This window comes from Perognathus longimembris, chromosome 9 (assembly GCF_023159225.1).
Source record: "Perognathus longimembris pacificus isolate PPM17 chromosome 9, ASM2315922v1, whole genome shotgun sequence".
Taxonomy (NCBI): domain Eukaryota; kingdom Metazoa; phylum Chordata; class Mammalia; order Rodentia; family Heteromyidae; genus Perognathus; species Perognathus longimembris.
The window spans coordinates 61713373-61739641 of NC_063169.1; the positions used below are offsets into that span (position 1 = coordinate 61713373).

The 26269-nt window shown below is 45.1% G+C and overlaps 1 protein-coding gene across 4 annotated transcripts in view; it reads left to right on the plus strand.

Moving 5' to 3' along the window:
* The window catches only part of Sash1 (SAM and SH3 domain containing 1), a 154894-nt gene that overhangs the window by 99889 nt on the left and 28736 nt on the right, over positions 1-26269 (plus strand). For 2 of the 4 annotated variants that reach the window (XM_048354259.1, XM_048354260.1), the window contains 2 exons: positions 19919-20051; positions 25914-26263. In XM_048354259.1, coding sequence (XP_048210216.1) covers positions 19919-20051; positions 25914-26263 — 483 coding nt within the window. Of the gene's footprint in view, positions 1-14553; positions 15035-19528; positions 19776-19918; positions 20052-25913; positions 26264-26269 lie in introns of those variants that run through there. The other 2 variants (XM_048354262.1, XM_048354261.1) reach the window with 2 other exon arrangements.

Below are 26269 nucleotides of genomic sequence, written 5' to 3' on the forward strand. Positions count from 1 at the left end.
AGAACTACCCCTGACCCCCATGCAGAGAAGGAGAGGTAAAGACTCTCAGCTTCATTTTTCCCCCCTTAAAGCTTGTTTGAAGCTACATGGGATCCCTTGAGGCTCCAGATAAATTGTAAGCTTGGTGTTTGTATTTCTGCAAAAAGAATCTGTGAGATTGTAATAGAAATTGCATCAGATACCTAGATAGAGTTTGCTAGCATTGTCATCTGAGTTTTACAAAGTTTGATTTTCCACAAGACTGTCTTTGTCTTCATTTTTTTTCTTCAGTGTTTTAGCAATGTTTTACAGTTTTCAGTGTCTAAACCTTGCCTTCTTAAATTCCTTTTCATGTGATTGTAAATGGAACTGTTTTTAAATTTCCTTTTGCTCATTGGTAGTATATGAAGATGTGACAGTTTCCACCATACTGGCTTTGTAACAATAACTGCTGAGCTTATGTTTTAGCTTTGACATTGTGTCCATGTACATACATGCACATGTATAATCGTAGGATTTTTCTGCACATAAGGTCATGTTATCTGCAGAAACAGATCATTTGACTTCTTCCTTTTCAGTTAGGATGCCTTTTATTATTTATACCCCCCCCCCCAGCTGATCCTGAAGCTTGAACTCAGGTCCTAGTGCTATTCCTGATCTTTTTTGCTCCAGGCTAGTAGTACTATACCATTTGAGCCACATCTCTACTTCTGGCTTTTTGGTTGGTGGTGGTTAATTGAAGATACAAATCTCATGGACTTTCCTTTCCAGGCTGGCTTCAAATCACAACCCTCAGATCTCAGCCTCCCGAGTAGCTCTGATTGCAGGCATGAGCCACCAGCTCCTGGCTTTATTCTTATCTCTTAAATGAGATCCAAGCAGTATTTTTAGAGTTAGTAGTTTCCCAGGGACTATAGGAATTAAAACTCCAGAATTTCAAACAGACACTGCCCTGAGCCTCTTTTGCTCAAGGCTTAGCATTCTACCACTTGAGCCACAACTCCACTTCTGGTTTTTTCTATGTATGTGGTGCTGAGGAATTGAACCCAGAGCTTCTTGCATGCTAGGCAAGCACTCTACCACTAAGCCACATTCCCAGCCCTGCATACATACAACTTCTATCAGATAAATTCTAAGCTTCTTGGCATACTCAAAGCCCTATGTGTTCTGGCCTCAATCATTTCCCTCTAATCTCTTCTTTCATTCCCACACCCAGTCCTCTCGATTCCAGCCCCACTGCATCCTACCACACAAACCTTATGCTTTCATACTTCTGACCTTTTACTCAAATGATTTTTTTCTTTCTCCAAAACGTGTCTTCCAAAATTTTCCTGGTGGAAATCTATACATCCTTCAAGGTGACATCCTTTAGGAAACGTTTTACTTCCTTTATAAAACTTGTCTTAACCTCCTAAAGCATAATTATTGCCTCCTCTTCTATGTTTTAGTTAAGCCAGATTTATAAATCAACTTCTCAACCTCTCCTTGGCTGTCACCAATCTCCTTGGAAATAGAAGGAGTTTTAAACAACTATATTGTATTCTTTGTCTCTCCAATGAGAAACTAGCCCCATATGTAGCTTTCATCGAAATGTTTAATATTCGTAGTTGTTTGTGAACGTGCACTTTTCCTGGCTGCTTTAAGAACATGTTCTATATCTTAAAGCAAGCTACAGATTGAATCCTCCCTTTGCACTGAGCAAGAAATGACGACCTATCAGAAGGACACAGAACCTTCTCGCTGCCTTCTTGTCCCTCATTTCTTGAAACAAGCACCCCATTTCCATTACAGCTAAGAGTATGGTTTTGAAAGCCTTGCCTGGTTTGCGTTAGTGTGAAAGAGAATGAGACACTGCCATTTATAATCATAAATGCGTCATAGGCTAGCAAGCCCTGTGTCCTGGGACCATGAGGCAATCAAAAGAACCATGTTCATGCTTTTCAATGTGCCCTTGGCATTTCTTATTCCAAACCCTGAAGACTAACGTAATATAAAATACAAATGTAAATTGTGAACCTAAAGAATCATGGAGAAGAAATACAATAAATCAGGATGAATGTAATTCAAACCAACTGGAGTAAGAAAACAGATCTAGTTGTTCATAGTGGGTCCTTTAGTATGTACTGCCCTGACTAATAGCATTGGAGGCCAGGAGAGGTTAGAGTTCTCTGTCCATTCAAAGAAAGAAACAGGACTGTGGTAAGACTTCACACACTTCAGTGGAAGAAGACAGGCTTGTCAGGCTTAGGGGAAAAGTGAATGTGCTCTCAGCATTATTCAATATGGGTTTGTTGGATTGCTCTCGAGAGGCCATCACCTAGCTATAAATTGTCAGAATGACATGAGTTTCCCTGAAGGGTTGTGAGCTTTATTCTGGGGATTTCTGTGTGTGTCCATGTGGAAGATGTTTATGTAGCCCTGGCTTTATAGCCAGTAGTGTTAGTTGTTCAGGTTTACACAGGTGAAGGAGAAAGGCTCTTCTTTGGTTGCGCCAGAGGCCATAATCACACCCATGTGTGCACGCACAGATTTGAGGTGCCACGTACACATTTTCATTATTAACTTCTTGCCAAATGGTCTTTCTATAGATGGTTGGGAAATAAATTCAAGCTGTCTTCATTGGGTCAAGGGCCAGAAATACCACAAGCGCCTTCTATCTAGGCCAACGTCTTCTAGAAACTCTAAAGGGTGATGTCCATTTGTGCTGAGGGTTACAGGCAATGATAGCTCAAACTAATGGAGAAAACCTTCTGGAGAATTACTTACTGTGTTATTTTGCTAGTTGAGTCTGCAGACCCCTCCACTCTCGCAGACATGGTACTCAGAGCTCTACCTAGCCATTGCTGCCATAGAAGTTTGCTTGAGCCCGCTTCACATCAAATGTATATCACGCTCTCGCTTCTCTTTCCCTGACTTCCACCCTCCTTCTGTTTTTCGTGGAAAGTCAGCTTGAAACCCCATCTAAAACATTCTCTCTTTTTAGTCTAGATTTACAACCATCGCAGAACAGTTAATTCCAGATAATTCCTGCCATGCCGTCATTCAACTGTCAGGAGTTGGGAAGTTTTTAGCTTTCTATCGATTCCTTTCTATACGGAGATGTAAATAGCCCGCTGCTCGAGAATGTACCAGGCCATGAAAATTTCAGGGATCATAAGGCCTTTGTCAGACCTCAATGCCTAGATTGATGTGGTCATGCCTTAGGATTTCATTTGCATTGATTTCCAAGGCCTCCCCCACCCCCATAACTACCATTAGATAATTGTGTGTTGCCTGACTGTAAATCCATATGCACATTCCTAGTTTCCAAGTGTGCAAAGTACTAAAGATAGCTACCAGGGGGAGTGAAAAATAGCTTGTTCTTTGCCAATGGAGCATCTGTTCGGCATGGCTTTTCATTAATAACGAACTTCTGTTAGGAGCGTTAGGAGTTTTCTAAAGGGATTTTGGTTGAGAATCTAACTTTATTCTGTGCTAAGTTTCTGCCTGTGTGCTCTTCTCCTCTTAACTTACTTTAGGTGTTGTTATTTTAAACCTACAGTCTTAGTGAATGGTTGTTTTTATGCTTTCCCAAAGCTAATGGGTAAGACTTGGTAGAATTGTGTGTATTTGGGATTTGAATATCAAAAGGTATCCAGCTATACGTATTTGATCACGATGAGATTTAACTTATTTCAAATAGGTAGAGTGTACATGTTACAGTTGCCCAGAGAAATTAAAGCAACAGCAGGACAACAAGAACAAGAGCCATTGAAGTCTGTTGACAACTTAGATGTTTAAGATGTCTAGATGTCACTTCGTTTATTGTGAGATGGGTGCTAGAAAATGTGGGCATTGTATTTCTGGAGCTCCTTGCTAAAGTGAAGCGGTGGCTGTGAAATAATGTTTATGAAGTGTTATTTTATAAAGTAAGTCATCCTTAAACCTGGTACAGTGACACGTACCTATTATCCTAGCACTAAAGAAGCAGACGAAGGAAAATCTGAAGTCTTACATCTTACTAACTCATGTTGGTAAGTTCTAGGCCAGCCTGAACTACATACATGGTGAGACCTGCCTGGTCTCAGAAAACAATCAAAAGCCATTCTTCCTTTTAGAAGTGAGCCTGTCTACACTTGTGGAGATTTAGCATTTGGGAAGACTGTATAGAGAATGTTCTAGGGTTACAGCTGTGGTGTTACAATAATACCTTATATCGGGTGTGCATCTTTTCCTGGTCTTTGATCTCAACTATAAATATTGCTTCTAACCTAGGTTAAGGTACGAGAGCCATATGGTTGTACTATGTCAGGAACCTTGGGCAACAGAAAGACAGAATACTATGTGGTCACTTTATTCACTTAAAAAAAACCTTCTATTTAAAGTGTTTCCATAATGAAGGACCTCCAAGGTCTTGACTAAAATATCTCTTTTTTAAAGATGTTTTCGGTGGCATTTGTTTAACCTTTTGGGGACTTTCTAAAATTATAGCCATAAATGCTCTCTCTTTAGCAGCCAGGTTTTACCTAGGGTTTTCTTTCTCTGTTTGCTTGTGTTTGTTTGTTGTTTTTTTTTTTGTTTTGTTTTTTTTGGTACCAGTGATGGAAATTAGGGCCTTGTGCTACTAGGCAAGGACCCTCCTCCCTCCCTCTCTCCCTTTCTCCCTCCCCTCCTCTCTCTCTCTCTCTCTCTCTCTTTCTTTCTTTCTTTCTTTCTCTCTCTTTCTTTCTTTCCCTCTCCTCTCCCTGCCCCTTCCTCTCCCCCTCTCCCCTCCCCCTCCCCCTCCTCTCCTTGTGTCAGCACTATGGCTTGAACTCAGGGCCTTGTCCTCTCTTCAGGCTTTTTCATTCAAAGCTGGTGCTCTACCATTTGAGCCCAACATATTCTTCCAGCTTTTTGCTGGTTAATTGGAGATAAGAGTTTCCAATTTGTCTGCTGGGCTGGCTTCAAATCTAGATCCTCAAGTCTCAGTCTCCTGAGTATCTAGGATCATAGACATGAGCCATACCACTTGACTGAATAGCCTGATTTCTGATATGGCAGAAGAGAAGGCTAAGGATGTGACCACCTTATACTGTCTGCAGTGGGAGAACAGTCCATACTCATATGATACCCTGAGTCACTTGCGTTTTGATTCCTTTAAGGAGCAAAGTGGCACATTCCTCCTTTATGTTGATTACAGTGTTCTAGAGTCTTCTATTTTGTATTGAACATGTTTTTTGTTTTCTTTTTTTTCAAAATGAGCTTCATTCTCCTCCTCCCCCTTCTCCTCCCTGAGAAGGGTCTTGTTATGGTCCCCTAACTGGCTGCAGACTCCTTCTGGGCTCATGTGATCTTTCTGTCTGAGTCTTCTGTGTAGCTAGGACTACAGGTGCACCATACCCAGCTTCAAATTAGGCTATTTTGCTTTAAAAGATAGATAGATGGTAGATGATAGATAGATAGATAGCTTTCAAAGATAGATGATAGATAGATATTTCTTTTGCTCAAAGGAACTCTAGTTATAATCTATCGAAAGTTGTATCTACATTTCAAAGGTATTCAAAGAAAATATAAATCAGTATCATTGGATTTAATCCCTTTAAGAAATATGACCCAAAAGAAAACTTAGAGCAAATGAAAGCATATGAGTTTACAAAAATCTCCCATCTATAAATATTCCATGAGTTTTTGAAAAATACATAATTTTCATATTTTGGCTGACTTGGATGACAATGAATATTTATTAGGTACATAAATTAGTGGAAGATTATCATAAACACAGTATTAGAGCTGGCAGTCTAGGAATTATTTTCTCTAAGAAAATGGGTGGCTTTGTTTCTGCTTTTTTTTCTTCTTTGGTATTAATGTGTTTTATGATTAAAAAAAAATTCCAAGTGTATATCTGGATGGATAAGCTTTTTGCTATCGGTAGTGTTTATTCTTCTCCTTTATACTTTCTCTAGTGATTTTTTTTTTCCTCCAGAACTCCTATTTCAATCTAAAAACAAGTCCTACTTTGCAAGATGTATTTTGATTTATAGCTGTAAAATGGTTCTGTTTGTTGAAGCTGTAACAGTTATATGCAGTAGGATTAAACATGGGGCAGTTGATGTACCTTTCAGTACTCTATTTTCCACACAAAAGACAACTGTATGTGTTTTACTTGTAATGTGACCAGAAAGAGAAAGCCAAAGGGAAGCAACCCTACCAACAGTTCCCAATGGGCATTGCTGCTGGTACATAGGTTGGCAGTTCTTTGGGAGTCTGGGGATTGAACCCTAGCAAAGCTAGGTAAGTGCTCTTCCTCTGAGCCTTATCCTCTACTCAGTAGGTCTTCATACAATGCTATTACATGGTTCCACAAAAAGTAGCCTTTTTCTAAGTGGTTCTAAATCAATAACTTTCTCATATTGGTTCTTGGTCTTTTAGTACATAAAGCCCTCAGATGGTTATACTGATGTTTTGTTGTTTTGCTTTGTTTTTGTGCTGATTTTTGTGGATAATTGAAGATATGCTTATCATATGAACTTTCCTGCCTGGGCTAGCTTTGAACATCCATTCTCAGATCTCAGCCTCCCAAAGTAGTTAGGATTATAGACACGACCCACTGGCACCCAGCTTATACTGATGTTTTATGTATGATACCTATAAACATCCATTTTATCTGCCTGTAAGGAACTATGTAGCAAGATATGAAATGTCTTTACTGAAATGATAATACTGAAACTAAAATAGTAGTAACATAGGGAGAGCCTAAAATTTCTGTTAAAGAGTAAAATTTTTACTAATGGTTCCCTAGGTCTACAGTTTAGGGTGAAACTCAGAAGCAGAATCTATCCAAGGAAAAGCATACATAGTGAAGTTTCTGAGAAATAAAGTTTTTTTGTTTCAAATACTCATTGGATATAAGCTGACAGCCTTTGGTTAGGCCACTTCCTGTTGTTTATTCCCTACTTCCTGTTGTCTATCCTCCCTTCCCCCTCGGCCCTCTTATTCCCAGGTGTCTTCTTGGAACAGGGCCCACATTTTGAGGCATTTATTTGTTGCATCCCCAGAGAACTTCATGTTGTAACAAAATTAGGTAAAAAGGAGCCATGTTCTTAGGAGCCTCTGGAAACACACTGGCCCAGTGTGAGCAGAGGGGAGCTGGATCAGAACCCAAGGTCCCACTGTCCTTGTTAGCTCTGCCCCTGGGGCAGGTCACTTCCTCTCCGGGCTTCAGTTTTCCTCATCTGGAAAACAGGCCAATGGTAATGTATACCAGAAGACGGAGAGACGGAGTGCAAGGTTTCCTGCTCCAGAGTAGTGAACACAATGCATGTCAGCCTTTAGTACGCTATGTGAAGATCTTCTGCCCTTCCCACTAACGGTCATTCTTGAAATACCCGAGTTCCTGTAAAACCATTGTGTGTGTGCTCAGTTCACATGGAATGAGAGGAAATGGGCACCAGGCACCTGTCCTTCTTTATACATCGGTTCTCTAACAGGTAGTTACCGTTCTCTATTTTCTTATTGTATCTGTGGCTTTTCAATTTGTGTCCTTCATATTTTTCATCTCATGTTTGAGGTCTCATTTAAGTGAATTAATATTTTTATTATACAATTTTATAGAGTGAAGCATCTGTTAGGCATTGCATCCTATTCTTATCCAGTCAAAAGACTGGATCTTTTTTCTATTGCCCTCCCCTTCTCTTCCCCCTTCTTCCTCACCACAGTTTCTTTGAATCGGAGTCACGTTTCTCGCGCCCTCTGCCCCCATGTTTGGGTGGCTGTGGCCACATTTTCTATTTGTGCTAATGCACAATGTTACCTTTCGACCTTCTGGCCATGCTGTCTGACCGTAGATTTATTCCATTCTTCCAAGATGTGGCTGAGGGCTCTATTTGGTGGTCCTTTCATGTTTGTGGTTGCTATAGACAAATGGAATGGTTGGGAAAATGGTAGAATTTGGCTGTCACTGGGACTCCTGTACTTTTCCTCTGTCTCCCAAGAATATTAAATGTGCTGTTTTTGTACACACTGGTTCATGACTAGAATAACCGATAGGGGCATAGACACTCTGTCTTTAATTTATTTTCCCAATTCTAGTGAGTTCTAGATGCTTAATTTCAGTCACAGTCTGCCTCACACTGTTGATTTTCCCATCTTTCACTCATTTCTTTCCACTGCTTCTAGGTTAGAGAAAGAGAACTTGGAATGTGCTTTTTCCAGACTTGGGCTTATGTGAAAGCATCCTGTGGCTTTTGTAGCCTTTTTGCTGTTGTTATTTATTTTTTGGAGCTAAGGCTTGAACTCAGAGATCCTAGATACTGTCTGTGAGCTTTTTTGGCTCAAGGCTAGCACTCTACCCCTTTAGCTACAGCTCCACTTCTGGCTTTTTTGTTGTTTAATTGGAGCTAAGAGTCTCACAGACTTTGCTGATCCCACTGGCTTCTGTCAGACTTTTACCTCCTAAGTAGCTAAGGATTACAAAAGTGAGCCACAGAGCACAGCTACTAGCCTCAGAAATTGTTTCTTACCTTGATTGTGCAGATTTCAAACTTGAATAATTAGATAACATACCTTTCCTTGTTTGCTAAGATATTTCTGATAGTTTTTTTTTTTCCTTTTGAGGTAATGGAGCTGATTCTCCTTCTACCAGTTGTTAAAAGAAAGACATTTGTGGTTTCCTGTGATGCTAAGATTGTGACTTGATATTACGAAATGACTACAAACAAACCTACTAGGCTCAGAGTGATTCCCTTTCAAAAGTAGGGAGTTTGCCATGAGCTGGTGGCTCTGGCCTATCATTCTAGCTACTTAGGAAGTTGAGATCTGAGAACAGTAGTTCAAAGTCATCCTTGGCAGGAAAACCCATAAGACTTATCTCCAGTTAACTATCAAAAAGCCACAAGTGTAGCTCAAGTGGCCTTTTTTTTGGGGGTGGGGGTGGGGGGAGGGATGAGATCAAGGAGAACACCCAGACCCTGAGTTCCATGCCTGGAGTTCAAGCCTTAGGACTGGTGTGCATGCACGCACACACACACACACACACACACACACACACACACACACACACACACACAGAGTTTCTGACTAGATCTCTTCAGTTTGGAACTTGAAGTCAGTTTGTTATTCATGCTGTGAACAGACAGAGATTTGTGAGGAGGTTGTAGATCATGACTTCAGAATGACCTTGGGTTCCCTGGCTTCCAGCTTTGACAGATTAAGGTTGGAGCTCATGACTTCAGAGTGACCTAGGGGGTCACTTGCTTCCAGCCTTGGCAGATGCTGCTGACCTGGCCCGTACCATTTAGGGTTGCAAGAAGGAAGTTGATGTCCACACCTTCCCTCCATAGCTGCTGGGTGGGCTCTATCTGTCCATTCTTATTTCTCCATCCACATTTGCCTAGACAAAGTTGCTTGGCAGTTCCATCCAAGAAGTCATCATGCCTGATCCATTAGTCAGTGGGTCTGAGATGCCATAAAAGCAATGTGACTTTGCAACACCACCCAATCCCCGAGGAACCTCATCAGCTCCAGAAACTACAGCCTCTAATGCCTGTGCAATTGTCCTACTTGGCAGTGCTGCTCTGAGTCACCCCTTCTCCTTGGTAAGGGGCTGGGTGAAGAATAGAGTGGACTTGGGAATGTGGGGGGCTTCGTGTTTTCTGCAAGTCTTCTGGGTGCCTAGCACCATAGATTTGTACTGACCACACCACCCTTCTCCTAACAAGGGACCTGCAGATTTGTTGACCACTGTTGTGAAACTACTTGCTTTCGTAGCTTTGGGACCATAGCCTGTTTGATAGGCACAGCTAGTTCCCTAATCAATGGGCAGGAAAATCACCTGAAGATTTATGGATCACAGGGAAATCAGGCCTTCTTCCCCACCCCCCCTTCCCACTTATCAGGAGCAGGAAAGGCATTTTCCCTGATCCAAAGGAGCTTGTTGAATGGGTGGCCCTTGCATTCTGAGTGGTCCTAGATTTGGCAGTAGGACTCCTCAGAGCTTCTCTTTTCTCCGTCTTCCATTTGGGAACGGTAACATCATTTGGGATGATTAAACATCATTTCATGTTCATGAGTTTTAGGAAGTAGAATAGTTTACCATGGAATATAATATCCATTTGCTACTCCTTTGGGTTTGCTGTTCATTTTTTAAAGTCTCTTTAACAAATTAAGTGCTGACAAGCTTTTGTCCTTGGGGAATAGTAATATTACCTCCAATTCTCACAAAGTTTCTCCTAATGAAAGTCTCCTCCTCCTCCTCCTCTTCCTCCTCCTCCTCCTCCTCCTCCTCCTCCTCCTCCTCCTCCTCCTCCTCCCCCCTCCCCCTCTTCCTCCCCCTCTTCCTCTTTCTCTTCCTCTTTCTTTAAGTCTGACAACCAGTTAATTTTGGAGCTGCCAGAGTGATTATTTCAGTGTTTCACTGCACCTCTGGGAAAAGAATGGAATCTCATCTTTTTTTCCATATGCTGACAAAATCCCCCGATTTCAGAATTGGGCAATGATGTCACCATCTAATGAGCAAATTATTTCTTGCTAGCCAGATGAGTTTCCACCCCTGACTTCTTTGTGATAAAAAGAGGAAAAATAAAACCATAGTATGTTTCCTATTTTATAGAGTTCCACATTTTTAATGGAACAAGACTTCTTTAAACACAGTGAGCCCCTCCCTTTTTTATTTTGTGAATCCAGGAGCAACACATTCTCATGATGACTGTGACCAGAAGGTTTCTGCCATAACCTAGCACTGCTAAGTCCTCCTCGGAGTTGGGAAAATCTTGAACATCCCCAGCCAGAGTCAGTATACTGCGCCAAAGATAGGAAGGGACCTCAAATGCACCCTTGTTCAGGCCTTGAGGGAGATCAGGCATGGCGGAGAGATTATGAAATCTAGTTTGGAGATGAAGAGAGCAGAAGGTTGTTGATCGGTGTCACATGCTGTTTGTAAGGCAACAGCATCAGTTGAGCTCCTGGTTGTCAAGTATGGTGAACAGCTATGGTCAGAAGGGACAGAAAGAACGGTGGCATCAGGACTACATAAACACAGGGCTATGAAGCTCATGTAAGCAACACAGATATGTCAGCAAGCCCATGGAGATATGTCTCCAATGCCCTCCCTCTCCTACAGCATGACTCAGTTTCCCCAGCCAAAGGGAAGTTCCTCTATGTTCTGCATTCCTGTGTCTGAGTTGAATCACATGAATTAGTCACCTGCCTGAACTTCACCTAGGGTTCTTTATGCCCCTGGGTCTCTTGGGTATAACCTTTGTAAGTCTAGGAGATGAAACATTTTCATATTTGTATCTCTTGCCATTCTGCATACCTTGAATCAGTATAGTCATTCTTTTCAGCCAGGAAATACCTGTCTCATCAGCATTGGCCGTGGTGTAGAATCTAGGCACTTGTGAGTTTTGTTTTTTTTAATATTAGAACAGTATGCTTCTGAAGGCTGCAGTCCTCTTGATTGCTGACTTAAGATCAAACATTCATTCATTCACTCTTGCCTTTTCAGGGGTTCTGCACTGGCAAGGTCAGGGAGAACTGAGCCACACAGAACCAGTGACAAGCGACCTCTGCCTGGTGGCACTGGCTGCCAGGAAGACGGAGCAGGGTTGGGAGCCAGAACTCTGGAACTCATTAGATGTGAATTCACATCCCCTGTAGGTCACTTGGGAAGAGGGTGTGACCTTGCTCATGTTTTCTAACCCCTCTCATTTCTCAAACAGGAAACTGTCTAGCACCGTTTTTAAAAAGCTACATGAAGGACTTCCAGGGACTGGGCCACCCTCTAATCACTTGACAGGCTGGGAGACTTGGTTCAATTTACTAAAGGCCCTGAACTAATCTCTCTCTCTCTCTCTCTCTCTCTCTTTTCTCCTCCACCTCCTCCTCCTCCTCTTCCTCCTCCTCCTCCTCCTCCTCCTCCTCTTCCTCCTCCTCCTCCTCCTCCTCCTCCTCCTCCACTTCCTCCTCCTCCTCCCCTCCCTCCCTCCCTCCCTCCCTCCCTCCCTCCCTCCCTCCCTCCCTCCCTCCCTCCCTCCCTCCCTCCCTCCCTCCCCGTGTGTTTGTGTGTGTGTGTTCATGTGTGCATGGGTAATGCACACGCCCACACTGGTATTGGGGCCTGAATTCAGGGCCTCAGGCCCTCACTTGGCTTTTGTGCTCAAGGTGGTCTCTCTACCATTGGAGCCATACTTCCACTTCCGGCTTTTGACTGGTTAGTGGGTGATAGCGGCACGGAATGGAGGTGAGGGTTAGTGAAGCTCTCCTTTAAAAGTAGGTGCTCTCCACTCAGGGTCCTTGACTTTAACTGCAGAATAAGAATTTCTGGACAAGTTACAATGGTAAGAAAACTTGGCAGAGCTTTATTGAGTAAGTAGACAGATAGACAAGCAGACAAGCAGAAGGGCAGGGGCACACTCTAGCAGAGTGTGGGTGCTCTCCCAGGGAGATGGAGAGACACAGAAAGGCCGAGAGACACACAGCTCCTTGGCTGTTGAGGTATTCATAGGGTAAAGGCAGGGAATCTGGCTTCAAAATTATGCAAAGATAGGTGTTTTGTCCTTACTCTAATCACCCTTGGTGTTACCCCCTGAGTTTGTTTCTAAATAAGAATGTCTCCTGCCAAAAAACAGATCCTTATCCCAGAGATAAGGAGGCGCCCTGCTATCTGCATTTGGGGCCGGGAGTGGCTTAAGTTTGGGGAAGCATTTTTCTTGGGAAGGCATACCATACACCCTGCCAGACCAGCGTCAGTTCTTGGGGTGAGGAACGCATCCCTCAGGAAGGGTGCACCCTGCTGTCTCTCTCTAAAGCAAAGATGGCATCTATCATTCCAAACACCACATCTCTCAGTTGCCTTCACCGGGGCCTCAGTGTCCTCAAGCCATCCTGTTTCTCATCCCCCCCCACCCCCACCCCCACCCCAAAGACCTTGTTCCCTAATCCAATGAGCCGCTGGCTCCCAGCTGAGCTAATCTTATTTGCTTCATTTCCATCTGGAACTACGAAATCCAGCCAGGGTTTCTCCTGACATTCCTAAAATGCACGGATGCCCTCAGTCCCTAGTGAAAAACAAAGTCCTTGTCAGGGCAGAGGAAGGCACCGGCCACTTCTGTCTGTGGAATGGGGCTATGCCAGGGCGCGGGTCCCGGGAAGGGTGAGCAGTCACGAAGCGTGAGAGTTGCCAGTGCGTTGGAAAGACACTGACCACAGCCTGCAGCCTAGGTGCGCTCAGAGGCGGCAGTGGGAAAGGGGGAGATGAGGAAACCCGAGAGGGTGGTGGGGAGAATAGGTTTGTGACGTGGGGAAGTGGGGGGCACAGGGACGCTGTGGGCACTTTTGAGGGAGACCAAAGAGGAAATTCCACAAAGGGTTGGGGAAGACACTTCTGGGGCAGCGGATGGGGTGGGATGGGGGCTGTTAGCATTTCCTTAGCCTCAGGTCCTCAGCTCCGCCCACTAGCCCCCAGATCCACCCATACCTCATGAGCCACTCCTACTCACTACCTACCTACTTCCCCTTTACCTCCAGAGAGAGAAGCTGCCACCTGGATAAGGTGCAGACGCCATGTAGCTCCCTCTCCCGCGGGAACTATGGCCCCACTAATAAACCTCCGTATGAACCTTCTTCAACTGCCTGTGATGATCTCCGCATGGTCCTCTGGGATGGCCGGGACAGATCCTTTCAGGGGCCATGTATTTCAAGACCTCTAGCCCAAAAGTAAGAGAGAGAGTAGGCCCGGGAAGAAGAGAGGGAAGAAAAACCAGGAAGTGTAAAAGTTGGCTTTCTGCTTAGGAGCTCCGGGTTCCAGTCATGCTCTTTTGTTTCTAGTGTGAGTACCCTCTAGAGTCCCCCTCCATGGAACCTTTGCTTGTTCTAAGAAGGGACCATCGTTTATACGCACTGGTGAGTCTGGGGCAGCCAGGTATTTCCATGGGTGGTGGGGGATCTCCCACAAAGAGTTGGCACAAAGAGCCCCAGGGCCTAAGGGCAGCTGGTGGGGGGCGTCGCAAAATGCGGTGGGAACAAGCTACTTAGCAAGTGAGTGAATTCAGCCCTGGAAAGGCAGACATAACTGGAAGCCCACGTCATGGAGACTTCACATGGCTTGTTAGATGGTGTTCTGTTTAAGTAACAGCATGTGCCTGATGTTCCCCAGAGATCCCTGGGAAAACAACATGCTCATCATCCTATGACAGGGTTGTCCCCCCCCTTCCACCCCCGCACTGAAGGTTCTAGAATGCCAGGGGCTTCAGCTGTCCCGAAATGATGATGGAAATAACTTGGGACAATAGTTTTAGAAGCCTCCGTGAAAGGGAAATGGTCTTCGTTTTCCTTTTCCTGGTTAAAATAGAAAAAGGAGTGGCAAGAGAAAGTGAGAGTTCCGAGAGAAAAACCAAAATCATAAGTTTTAATTCAAGGAATTTCAAAAATAGCCCCTGGAAGGTGTCTATTTTCAATTGACTACTCCCTTTGCGGAACGCGAAGTAGAAGCGCATCTGAAGAAGATATTCATATTCTCTCTCATTCTCTCTCTCTCTCTCTCTCTCTCTCTCTCTCTCTCTCTCTCTCTCTCTCTCTCTCTCTCTCTCTCTCTCAAGTTCAGTTGCTCTTAAGGGTGAGCCCTTGTCCTGGGTTTGCTCAGATTCTCCAGTTCCGCTCTTTCTTTTCTCTGGAATTCCACAGACAGTAATTAAGGAACTGGAGGCCAGCAGGAGGTCAGGCCGCCGTCCTCAGTGAAAACAGGGATTGTTGCTCAGGCACAACACTCCCTTTTTTCCTTGTGGTGAATAGGAGATTTGCTTAGAGCTGATGACTTATGCCTTTCTTACAAGTTATGCAGTTAGCGAGCGACTGGGGAATCGGGCAGCAGGCAGAGAGAAGCTAATTGAATCCAGTGTCTTCACGTTCTTCTCCCTGGGCTGCTGGGCTGTGCCGGGAGCCTGCCTGATCATGTAACTTGCAGAGAACATGTTCACAGCAGTGCCTGGTCCTTCTGACTCCGGGATCACGGCGGAGTGAGGCGCGCTGGGAGTGGGAAGGGTCCGGGGAGGGACAGGATTGTTTCAAAGCCGCCCTGTACGCCTGCTAAATGCCGAAGCCGGTAAGTGGATGAGTGCAATTTCTTAATCGAATTAAATTAATTAATTTGTGAAAGGAAAACTTTTCTGTCCGTTTGAGGCAACGTTTTCTGTCTGCTTCTGCCTGCGCCGCCACTTTCTTTTCCTCTCCGTTTCCTCTCACTTGCTCCTTATTTTTCTTTCCTTTTCTTCTTCTTCTGTCTTTGTCACCCTGGTTGTTGTTCTTCACCCAGGAACCACGCGTTGATTTTGGAGGAGAAGAGTAAATGATTATTCTGAGAGAGGGAGCATGCATGGGTTGGTGCTCAGTTGTGAGTTGTGTTGGCTTTTTGTATATGAAGGATTTAAATTCAGACAGCGGTTTATAATGGTTTTTTCTTCTTCTTCTTAAGTCTACAACGGACTGCCTTTTTCTTAACTTTTAAGAATAATACTGAAACAAACTTGGATCTAGGAAGTTGAAGTTTGATTAGACTCTAGGTTAAAAAGAAACGATTATGTGATATTTGCAAGCACGTATGTTTGCAGTTGACAAATGGTCCTCAGAAATGATTACGTGGGAGATGGGGGTTGACTTAGTCTGGGTGGTAAATGGTGGTGGTGGTGTGCGCGTGTTGTGTGTGTTCCCTCTGAGCTGAGAAAGCAAGCTGAGCCAGCACTTCCATAAGACACCCTTAAACTCCTGTGTTCAGAATGGTCCCCAGTTAGCTCCCCAAAAAGGTCGAAGGCTCCTTGCAAGCGTGGTTTAACCTTTCTTCCAACACATTCATTTCTTCTGTGCCCTACGGCTTTGGAAAAGCATTTGGGGAAGAAAACTGCATAAAGAGAGCCGTAAACGGTTGGTTATCATTTTTGAAGTATCTGTGACAGGCAGCAATGACAGGCTTTCATTGAGCTAGAGGGAATACTTTAAGTGTGCTCAGCACACACGTCTTCCCATTTACAGATGTGATTAATTTTGCGTGCTTCCCCCCCTCCCTCCCCCACCCATCATCCTGCATGTTGCTGTGTTATAAAAACTTTCTCCACGCTGACTCCGTGGCTTTCCCCATTAGGACAGCACAGATGTGTCAGGGATGCACTTGTTCCAAAAGAAGCCCGGGAGAAAGGAGGCTCCACCCTCGGTCCCATGCCAAATGGCCCTGTCAGCTCCCCATTCAGTGCCCTGGCAGCCAAATGGTGTGCTATCTCTTTAAAGGAGCTATAGTTTTGTGTCTTGGCTTGGCCAATTTGTTATGGTTTAAAACTGTGGAGCCAGCTGTCTGCAATCTGATGTAATGTTGTTATGGCAACCAGAAATGAAACACTTAAGCATTCACCACAGAATTACTACATATAGCATTAGCCAAAGTAATTAAAAGTTGAGCCATATGGGCTTGGTGGTGGAAGAATCCGCAGTAAGAGAGGCTGGAAACCAAGTGTTCGTATTTACAATATTGTAAAGGTGCTTTTCTGCATCGTTAGTGGGATAGGTTGCTTTTGTGGTTTTTTTTCTTCTTGAAGGTTTGGGATGAGGGTTAATATAGAGCTGATTGAGTTTAACCTTGTCGTTTCTAGGATGATCAAACTAAATTATACTTTAATGAACTTTAATGAACTCTGTTCTGGCCCGGGTGGAAGGAAGGAAGGGAGCAATAGCATCTCACGTTTGAGTAGTTCTGGCTTCTTGCTGGTTAATTGGAGATAAGAGTCTCAAATCTGTCTGCCTGTGCTGGCTTCACGAGCCTCAGACTTCAGCCTCCCGAATAGGATTATAGTGCCTTTCTAAATATTCTCAAACTTTCCTCCCTGGTAGTGCATTACCTGAATAGAAAGATGAGAGGTGTTATTTTTAGTATTTGGAAGTGGCTCATAGTTCCTTAGAAAGAGAAGCACAGCATGAAGACTGTATTGATTTACTATCCAGTTAAGATACAATGCAGCCTTTTACATTGTCTTTGTGTTAAAAACACTTTCCTGAGAGACTTTCTTAAAAACAAGCATTTTAGTCCTCCCTTCTGTGGGACTGGGGAAGGAGTAAGAAGTCAGTCCCTCCCCATTAATAAAAACGCATCCTTGAGAAACAGTGCACAACTGCACTCCCAGGCTGATTATACAGGATTTTTTTTATTAAAAAAATACACACACATAAATTTCTTGCATAGCTTCTGTTTTATCTTAGATTTGTCTTCATTATAAGTCCTGTCGCACCAAACTTGTTGAGTGCCAGAAGCATGGTAAAGGCAGGGGAAGTTCGTGGTTGCTGTGGTTTCGGATTTGTCAATGACAGATACCTTCCAAACCTTCACTGTTTTAGGAAAATAAAAAAGTGACTTCAGTTCCGGATCTAAACTGCTCATGTTCCTCCAAAAGTGGATGGAGCATGTGAAATCAATTAAATAAGTACCTGGGATATGTTCTTTTCCTACCATAGTGAATCTGAGTGGAGGAAAGAAGGGTTTTATGAGGGGAACTTCTGTTGCCTCGCAGTCTGTTCTCCTGGCATGAACTAGTTTCATTTCTCCTTGGAAAGTTCACTGGAATGCACCTTTCCTACAGATGTTTTGTATCTTTGTAGACTAAAAAAATCTTCTATTACTAATTTCACTATCCGATCCTCCGTGCCCTCCCAATCCCCATACACAAACTGGGTACCACCAGCACCCCACATGTAGGCATGAGGACTGTCCACGTCCTTGAGTTTTACCTTGTCCTACAGTTTCCTGGTTCTTCCTGTTTCTTGATCATGCTCACTTGGGGCTTAGTTCAATTTTCATCTGACTTCAGAATTTATAACCAGGGTTAGAAACATATCCTCGGACTTTCTCAAACCCAGAGACTTCGTGTGGTAACGGGCCGATTCTTCTGTTGGCATTGTTTGCTGTTGGGGCTGTCAAATATTTGTGTATAATCCCATGCACTGGCCCATTACCCAGATTAAACACCAGCCCAGTTCCCATGCCTCTGTTGACGACTACCCTGATCAATTCAACCCAATGAAAATGATATCCATACTAAGTAATGCCACATGTGTGAGGACCTTAAGTTATTGTTTGACTTAAAAATTTTAACCTTTTATGTTTAAGCCAACTACACCAAGCTAATTATCCAACATAATCACCTCCCTAGTCCATTACCTGGAGGTCTTGTTTGCATTCTTCTTGACCAGGTAGCTAGTAGTTAACTTCTATTCTGAGATCTACTTTTTTTTTTTGGTGTGGGTCCTGGGGCTTGAACTCAGGGCCTGGGCACTGTCTCTGAGCTCTTTTTACTCAAAGCCAGTGCTCTATCCCTTGAGCTACACCTCCACTTCCATCCTTTTTTTGGTGATTAATTGGAGCTCACAGAATTTCCTGCCCTGGTTGGTTGACTTTGAACTGTGATCCTCAGATCTCTGCCTCTTCCTGAGTATCCATGCAAATTTTTATGTAGGAACTTCAGTGAACTAGACCTTGAGACTGGACCCACTTCTCAGATGAGAAGTCGAAAAATCCCTTTGTCCCCATGACTTGTTGCTAGGCTTATAGTAATGAATCCTCAGTGAGTCAATGGTTTGTTGGGCATCACACAGGCAGACAGTTGAGTAGTTCTGGGCCGTGAGCTCCAGGGCAAGGAGAAAATGGGTCATCTTTCTCCCTGTACAGAAAATATTTGTATGCCTGTCCCTCTACCTCGCTTCTCTTGATCGGTTCTCGACGAACTCTTCCCTACTGTCTAGAAAATTGGGATTAACCTGACCCTTTCGTGGGGTGGCAGGTAGAAAGAAAAGCGCCCACATTTGTCTCGCATTCAGAGAATTCAGAGATGGGCTTTGTTTTTGTTGGCTGTGGGGCTTGAGTCATCTCTCCGCCGCCTGCTCTCCCGTGAACTAGTTTGAGGACATGGGAGAAGGCTGTGCGGGATTAGCTGGCCTGTTCGTGAGCAGCTCTGGGCGTGCCTGGCCTGCCAGCTCCCCGTGGACCCAGAGCCGCAGGGCTGAGGCGCACACAGCACTGGGGCAGTGGGAAACTTCTTTTGCTTTTCTACATTTTGATCAGTTCCTGCAAAGGGGGCCGCATATTGAATGTAGGAGCTGACTTGGAATGGAAACCCTCATTTTGTTCACAAGGAAAGGATTGTTTTTAGCCTGGGTCACTGCTATGGAGAGAGGATTTCTTCCCCAACTCCCCCCCCCCCCCACCCCTTTCTGTAATGTTTGATACTTGAGAGAAAACAGCTGGGCCAGAGCATACTTAAATCACTGCAAAGCAGAATGGGATGCTGGGGAATATGGACTGTACTGTATGGCTGAAAAGGTCAGCTTTTTCCCTTGTCTCCCTGGGAGGAATGTGGGGCTGTCCTTATAACCGCCTCCCGAGCCCTGGAAGGAGCTGGGGAGGCGGAAGGGACGCTGTGATGTGGCAGGCGGTGCTAACAAATGGGACAAGAGAAGGGGTGTTTTTTTTTTTTCCATCTCTTCTTTCCTGCCTGCTGTTTTTGATTTGGGGTGGGGGGGGAGGGGAAGGACTGGAAAAAGTCAACAGGATTTTTTGCTTTGGAGAAGTCGTTGATGACCACGATCTATGTCCTAATGGGCTAGACAGAGGAAGAAAGCTTGACTCAAACCACGGCAGGGTAACGGGAATGCCAGGGCTAGCTCGGGCAGCGAAGAGAGCCCTGCTGGGGCTGTCCTAAAAGACACAGGGATGGTAGTAGCCGGAGGCAAATGCCCGCATGCCAGTCGAGGGCAGAGAGGTGGATTTTGTGCCTAGGACTTCATTCTCCACGGAATTCCACACAATGATGGTATGTGGGGCTTGGTAAAATCCTGCCATGCAAATGTGTTGGTGACAGAGCTTTCAGCCCGTGGACAAGGCAGCTCCCATCAGCTGCAAGAGCAAGGCTGTGAAGCAATTTTCTGATTAACCTTTCCTCTGTTTCTTTGCCAGTCAAGAGAACAATCGGATGATGAGACGGAAGAGTCGGTGAAATTTAAGAGGTTACACAAGCTGGTGAACTCCACTCGCAGAGTCAGAAAGAAACTCATTAGGGTGGAGGAAATGAAAAAGCCCAGCACTGAAGGTAAAAAAAAAAGAAAGAAAGAAAGAAAGAAAGAAATCAACAAGTTAACTGCACGCTGGTTATTCCAAAAGAAATCCCTGGAGGGGCGGGGTTAGTTTTTCCGTGGGAGAGGATATGATTTCAGTTGGGAGGTGGTGGCTGGGGTTCTGGCTCGGGGCTGGCAGAGTTGTCTGCCTATTGGCCCAGTGATCAATGTGTCACAGGATGAATGGTCTTGGGCCCAAACTTTTGAGATGTTTAGTCATTTCAATGTGACAGCTTGGGGAAATGGCTAGCATGTGTCGTCAACAGATTCTTCTCAAGATATGTTGTGGCTTTAATTCTGAACTTGGACCATTTTATATAAACCCTGGTAAACTTCTTCACCTAATCCTATACTTCCAAGAGGACTGTAGTTGTTGCCTCAGTGAGTTTAGTGCACATTTGATACGTAGTACATGCACCCTGAACAAACGTGACAGGCGAGGCACTTAATACCACAGAGAGTCCCTGAGGGATGTCTTGTTCTTCCGGTAAACAAGCGCAAGTCTCAGTTCCAATGCAGTTTTAAGATCCACAGTTCTTGGGGGGAACTTTAAGAGCTATCTTGCTGGCTTGTGAGACTAAGCAATAGTATCAAGAGACATCAGCTAGGATTTACTATAATGAATAGAAACCTCTCCATTATAATTATGCAAGTTTAATTTGTCAACATTATTCTTTTCCTTTAACAGCAATATGCATTGGCAGCATCTTGTAAAAATCTCTCACAAAAGTTGAAATAAATGGCCAGGCGCCCACAGCTCATGTCTATAATCCTAGGATGTTGAGATCTAAGGAGGATTGTGGTGGTTTGAAGCCAGCCGGGGCAGAAAAGACTATCTCCAATAAACTACTCAGAAAAAGCTCAAGTGGCACTGTGGCTCAAGTGGTAGAGTGCTAGCCTAGAGCACAAAGAGGCTCAGAGACAGCACGCAGACCCTGAGTTCAAGCCACAGGACAGGCAAAAGAAAAACAAAACAACAGTTGAAATAAATGACTAAGATGCTGGGTGTAAGGCTGAGGCTTGAGGATTGCAGTCTGCTCTGCATAATGAGACCCAGTATCGCAAACCTTGCCCTCCTCTAATATGTTTCTATTTGGAAGATGGTCATGAACAAATTAGCAAAAAAAAGAAACCTGGAAAGAGTATGCCTTCACACAATAAAAGCAAACTACTTGTTTAAAATGTCTTAAGTGTAAAACCTGCAGGTTTTACAATTATTGTTGTGGAGGCCATTTTGTATAAATGAACTCAAGTTGGGTAGGGAGGTGAAATTTCTCCTTATTTGCAAAGAGAGGATTTTCGTTTTATCACTCTTGGTTGCTAGTTTTGTTATTGTTTGTTAATCTAAGTCTTCTGGTATAACCTGTCAGGAGGTACTGTGAAGGGCGGGAGGGAAGGAGAAGAAGGAAGGAGGAAGGGGGATAGAAAGGAAGGGAAGAAAGGTGGGAAGGCATTGACAAGAAAGAGCAGCTTTATGGCTAAGTTTATAAACTTAATTATCTTTAATCCTTGCGTGGCATTTGGGTATCATTTGGCATGGTAATTTTGTTTTCATTTGAGAGCAATGTTGATTTTACATTCAAATTTTTTTTTAAAAAAGTACGGTTATTGTAAAGATGATGTACAGAAGGATTACAGTTACATAAGTCAGGGAAAGTACATTTCTTTTTTTTCTGTCTTTTTGCCAGTCCTGGAGCTTGAACTCAGGGCCCTGCCCTCTTTTTGCTCAAGGCTAGCACTCTACCTCTTGAGCCACAGCACCACTTCTGGGTTTTCTATATATGTGGTGCTGAGGAATCGAACCTAGGGCTTCATGTATAGGAGGCAAGCACTCTACCACCAGGCCATATTCGCAGCCCCAAGAGTACATTTCCTTTTGGACAATGCCACCCCTTCCCTCTCTCTCTCTCCAAAACACCCAGTTTGGGGTGTTTTCACATCTGCCTGTCTGCCATGGGTATAGAATATACTGTGATTGCCTCACACATTGAGCATGAGGTGCTGTGTTGGCAACACCGAGGGCACACCTCTAAAACACACCTCCCGCTCACATGCTCAAACCACATCCCAGCTATCACAAACGGATTGGTGGATCTGGTCCATAAACGGGAAAAAGTGGGTGAAGGACCAGCTGCAGAGTCATTCCCTTCACAAGCAAAGGCTAGGTGTCTCAGAGGAGTGTTTCACCAACATTGCCTTTTAAAGACACAGAAAAGCCCCAGTTTGCTTGTTAACGCAGAGTACATCGCTCAACTATCTGAGAGATCTAGTTTAATAAAGGAAATCCAGGCACCACCAGAGGTACTGCAAAAGGTGAAAAGTGGCTATAATTTCATCTGAGAATGAGTTAGATGTCACAGATGGAAGATGGCCTCAGTGAGTTCGAGGTTCAAGTCACACTCCATTAGCAGATGAGTTGGAAGGGGAGGGGGGCTGACTTGACTGTCCTACCAGGAGAGGGACCACCTGTGGGGATAGCTCAGGACATTTGCTCTGGGCTGTTGTCCCCCACCCTCCCCACCCATACAGCCCAGGCCCCTTCCTGGTGGAAGAACAGGCATGCAGGAGAGAGATGGCATTGGTCCTCGGGATCCTCTCTTCCCATGCTTGGACTCGCAGAGATCTGCCCCCGTCCCTGACCTCTTGCATGCTTGTGTCAATAATCATCACTTACGAAGAGCCTCCTATCCTGTGTGCTGGAATGGCTCTGAACACTTTTAGAATTTATATTCCCTTTAAGTATATCATCCCTAAAATACCCACCAGAGATAGCCGCTTACTCCATCCCCCTTTCCCAAACAAGGAAATTGGGACACAGAGGAAATCAGCCAGCCAACTAGAGTTCAGTCCTCGCACTGGGAGTACTTCGTTTAGGGCATCCTATGTTAGTGCTCTGCACCCAGTCTCACTCTCTTTAACTTAACTTTAGGTTTCAAATCCATCTCCCCATTTTATGGCCCTGTGCAGTGTTTAACACAGCCTGCTCCGTTCCCTTCCTCTGCCTGTTTTTGCCTCTTGTCCTTAGATATGACTCCCCCTTCCCCAGTGCAGCAGCTCTTCTAACCCCATTACAAGTCATCAGCTTCTGTGAGGTGGACCTCCATGTGTCTCTTCAGTAAATATTGCCCCAAGGGCTGCCTTGTTGGGGGTGTTAGGTCAAGATAGGAAGGCATGAAGAGGCTCAAAGAGATTAGTATATGCCCAAGGCCACAGGTCTGGTAAAAACAGAGTCAGAGCTGGGATCCAGAGCTTATATAAGCCATTAAGTTGCCACCTATGCTCAGCATTACCTTTCTCTGGGCATTCTGTCCTCATCCACATAGGACAGGCAAGGCCGCTGTGAAACGAATCTCACCGCATGGGAGGCAGTGCATTGATCTTGCTGTCTTTCCTCTGGGAACTCAGTTGTCCCTTTTGGTCAGAGGGGAATAGAAGAGTCATGCTCTAAGTCCCGAGAGAGAAGCCCACGTCAGGGCCAGCATTCAGGCCACTGGTCAGCACTGGCAGCAGAGCCCACAGTGGACATGGCCCGGCACAGCCATGGCCAATGCCATTTTCCTCCTTTTCCTCCCAACCCCGCCTGTCCAGCTGCAGAGAACAGGCCCACATATGGCACGGACATGTGTGCTGTGGCTGGTTCCAGACCCAGATGTGAGCCTGAAGGTATGCAATCATGATGACAGCCTCAAACGCAGCCCAGATGTCCGCACCACTGGGCAGGGACATGTCTTTCGAGAAGCAAGGGCTCGCATAGCACCAGAGCACCTGGGCTTCATAAAAACCACGAAGGTGCCCAACGGCTGGGCCTCTGCCACCAGGCTGCACCTTGTCTTGGCCCAGTCCCTCCTTCCTGGGAGTGTGGCCTCTCTGGAGAAGAATGTGCATTTTCATGTCTACCTACATGAAGACTCTTGGTCTTCACTGCTGTTAGTCCGGTGTCTGTCTTAAGTAAGGAGCAAGAAGGCTCCATGATGATTAGACACTGCATATGATCTCCCCCCCCCCCCCCCCCCGCTTTGGTATGTCAGTACTGGGACTTGACCTTGGTGGCCTCTTGCTCTTCCTTTGGCTCTTTCACGCAAGGCTAGCACGCTACCACTTGAGCCATGCCCTGGCTTTTTGGTGGCTAATTGGAGAAAGGAACTTCATGGATTTAACTGGCTTTGAATCATCATCCTCAGATCTCAGCCTCCTGACTAACTTAGGAATACAGGCATGAACGACTAGTGTTCAGCCTTGTAAGATCCTAGTACCCTCTGTTGTTTTTTTTAAGCTCTCCTGAAAGATCCCTGGGAAGTTCTGCAGGGAACTTCGGACTGGATATAGCTTGGAACTGCCCTTCCTTGCTTCTTCCCTCCCGGCCCTCCCACTATCTCTTGGACATGAATAGGAAGCTCATCTTGGGTTGAAGTTCATACCAGCAGTTTGTTTTTCTCTGTTGGTTTTATTTTTTTTAAGCTCTAATTCCCATCCATTAGAAAAAGTAACCAACTTAAAAGCTCCAAGACTGCTACCATTCCAATCACCTCTCCACCTCTGAGTTGGGCCTCCTCCTCTTTTTCTCTGACATTTCCCCCTACACTGGCACCTTTCTCCTGGCTGATATATTTAATGGTGCGCTTCTGTTCCAGGGAACTTTGTATTTTTTCCCTTTTCACGATTCAGCTGGTGGAAAGCTGCAAAGCTCCAAAGTTTCCTTATAATTAAGGACACGCAGCCAGCTGGGATTGCTACACCCACAGCCTGACCTACTTCTCCTCTACATCTGTTCACATAACACACACAGAAAAGAACTCCATTTTCCTGCCAGCGCGTCCAGGCTTTTCCACTGGGCTCTGGAGGGCTTGGCTCAATACCTGCCTCCAGGGCAGGCTTCAAGGGTTGGAATCCCTGAGACAAAGTGGAACACTCCAACTGCTTGCGTGTCCAGGCCCTCGAACGCCCTTGCTGCTTCCGCCAGAGCCCAAGTGGACGGGGAATATCTCCAGCTCGGTTGTGTTTAGCCTGTCAACTGGGAGACCATTTGTCAATCACAACTGTAAGAATAACTCTTTATGGTGTTTCCCCACCCAAATTGTCCTGGAGATTTAATCACTTAAATGGCATATCTACCAATAAATATTTTTTTCAAATCCCTGACATTCATCACACCCTGACTATAAAAAGCCACGGAGTCAGCAGAGAGCTGGGCCTTTCCAAAGGGGAAAGGCTGCTTCCTGGTTTCTGAGGTTTGCACTCACAAACTGGGGAGGCAATTACTTTGCAATGCGAAGGCCTACGGTGATAATGATTGGCTTTGACTTTGCAAATGGCATTTTATAATAGGCCTGGGAAGATGTTTGGTCTACAGAGATGTTTAAAGGAGAAACAAACACAGCACAGCTTTTTAACATTAAGCTTGTATGAAACCACAGGCTTGTAATAGTTTGATGTTTTTGTGATAGCCATGTTTAAGCGGGTGCTGTGTTTATGAAGAGAATCCTAATGAGGGCAGGCAGAGAGAGCCCTGGCTTTTGTGTTTTTGTCTTGTATTTGTTGCTAGTACTGGGTCTTGAACCCTTGTGTTCTCACCTTTTCTCCCCTTTCCTGGCTGGCACTCTACGACTTGAACCACACCTCCAGTCCAGCTTGTGGCTGGTTAATGGGAGGTAAGACTCTCCAAATTTGTCAAACTCAGATCGTCAGATCTCTAGCCACCCAAATAGCTAAGCTTCCAGGTGGGAGCTACCGATCGTCTCTGTGCCCTGGCTGGTGCTGGTCAGGACAGGGAGTTGAGAGTTGTGGTGAGGTCCTGCCCTGCGTACTCACCGGAGAATCCGTGTTGTTTTTCCCTCCAGGTGGGGACGAGCACGGGTTTGAGAACTCCCCGGTCCTCGATGAGCGATCCGCCCTTTACTCTGGAGTACACAAGAAACCCCTTTTCTTCGATGGCTCTCCAGAGAAGCCTCCGGAGGAGGACGCGGACTCCCTCACCACGTCTCCGTCCCCCAGCAGCCTGGAGAGTAGCTGGGGAGCCGGTCGCAAGTTGGTCAAGACCTTCAGCAAAGGCGAGAGCCGGGGGCTGATCAAGCCCCCCAAGAAGATGGGGACCTTCTTCTCCTACCCGGAGGAAGAGAAGCCCCAGAAGGTGTCGCGCTCGCTGACGGACGGGGAGATGAAGAAGGGACTGGGCTCGCTGAGCCACGGGGTAAGT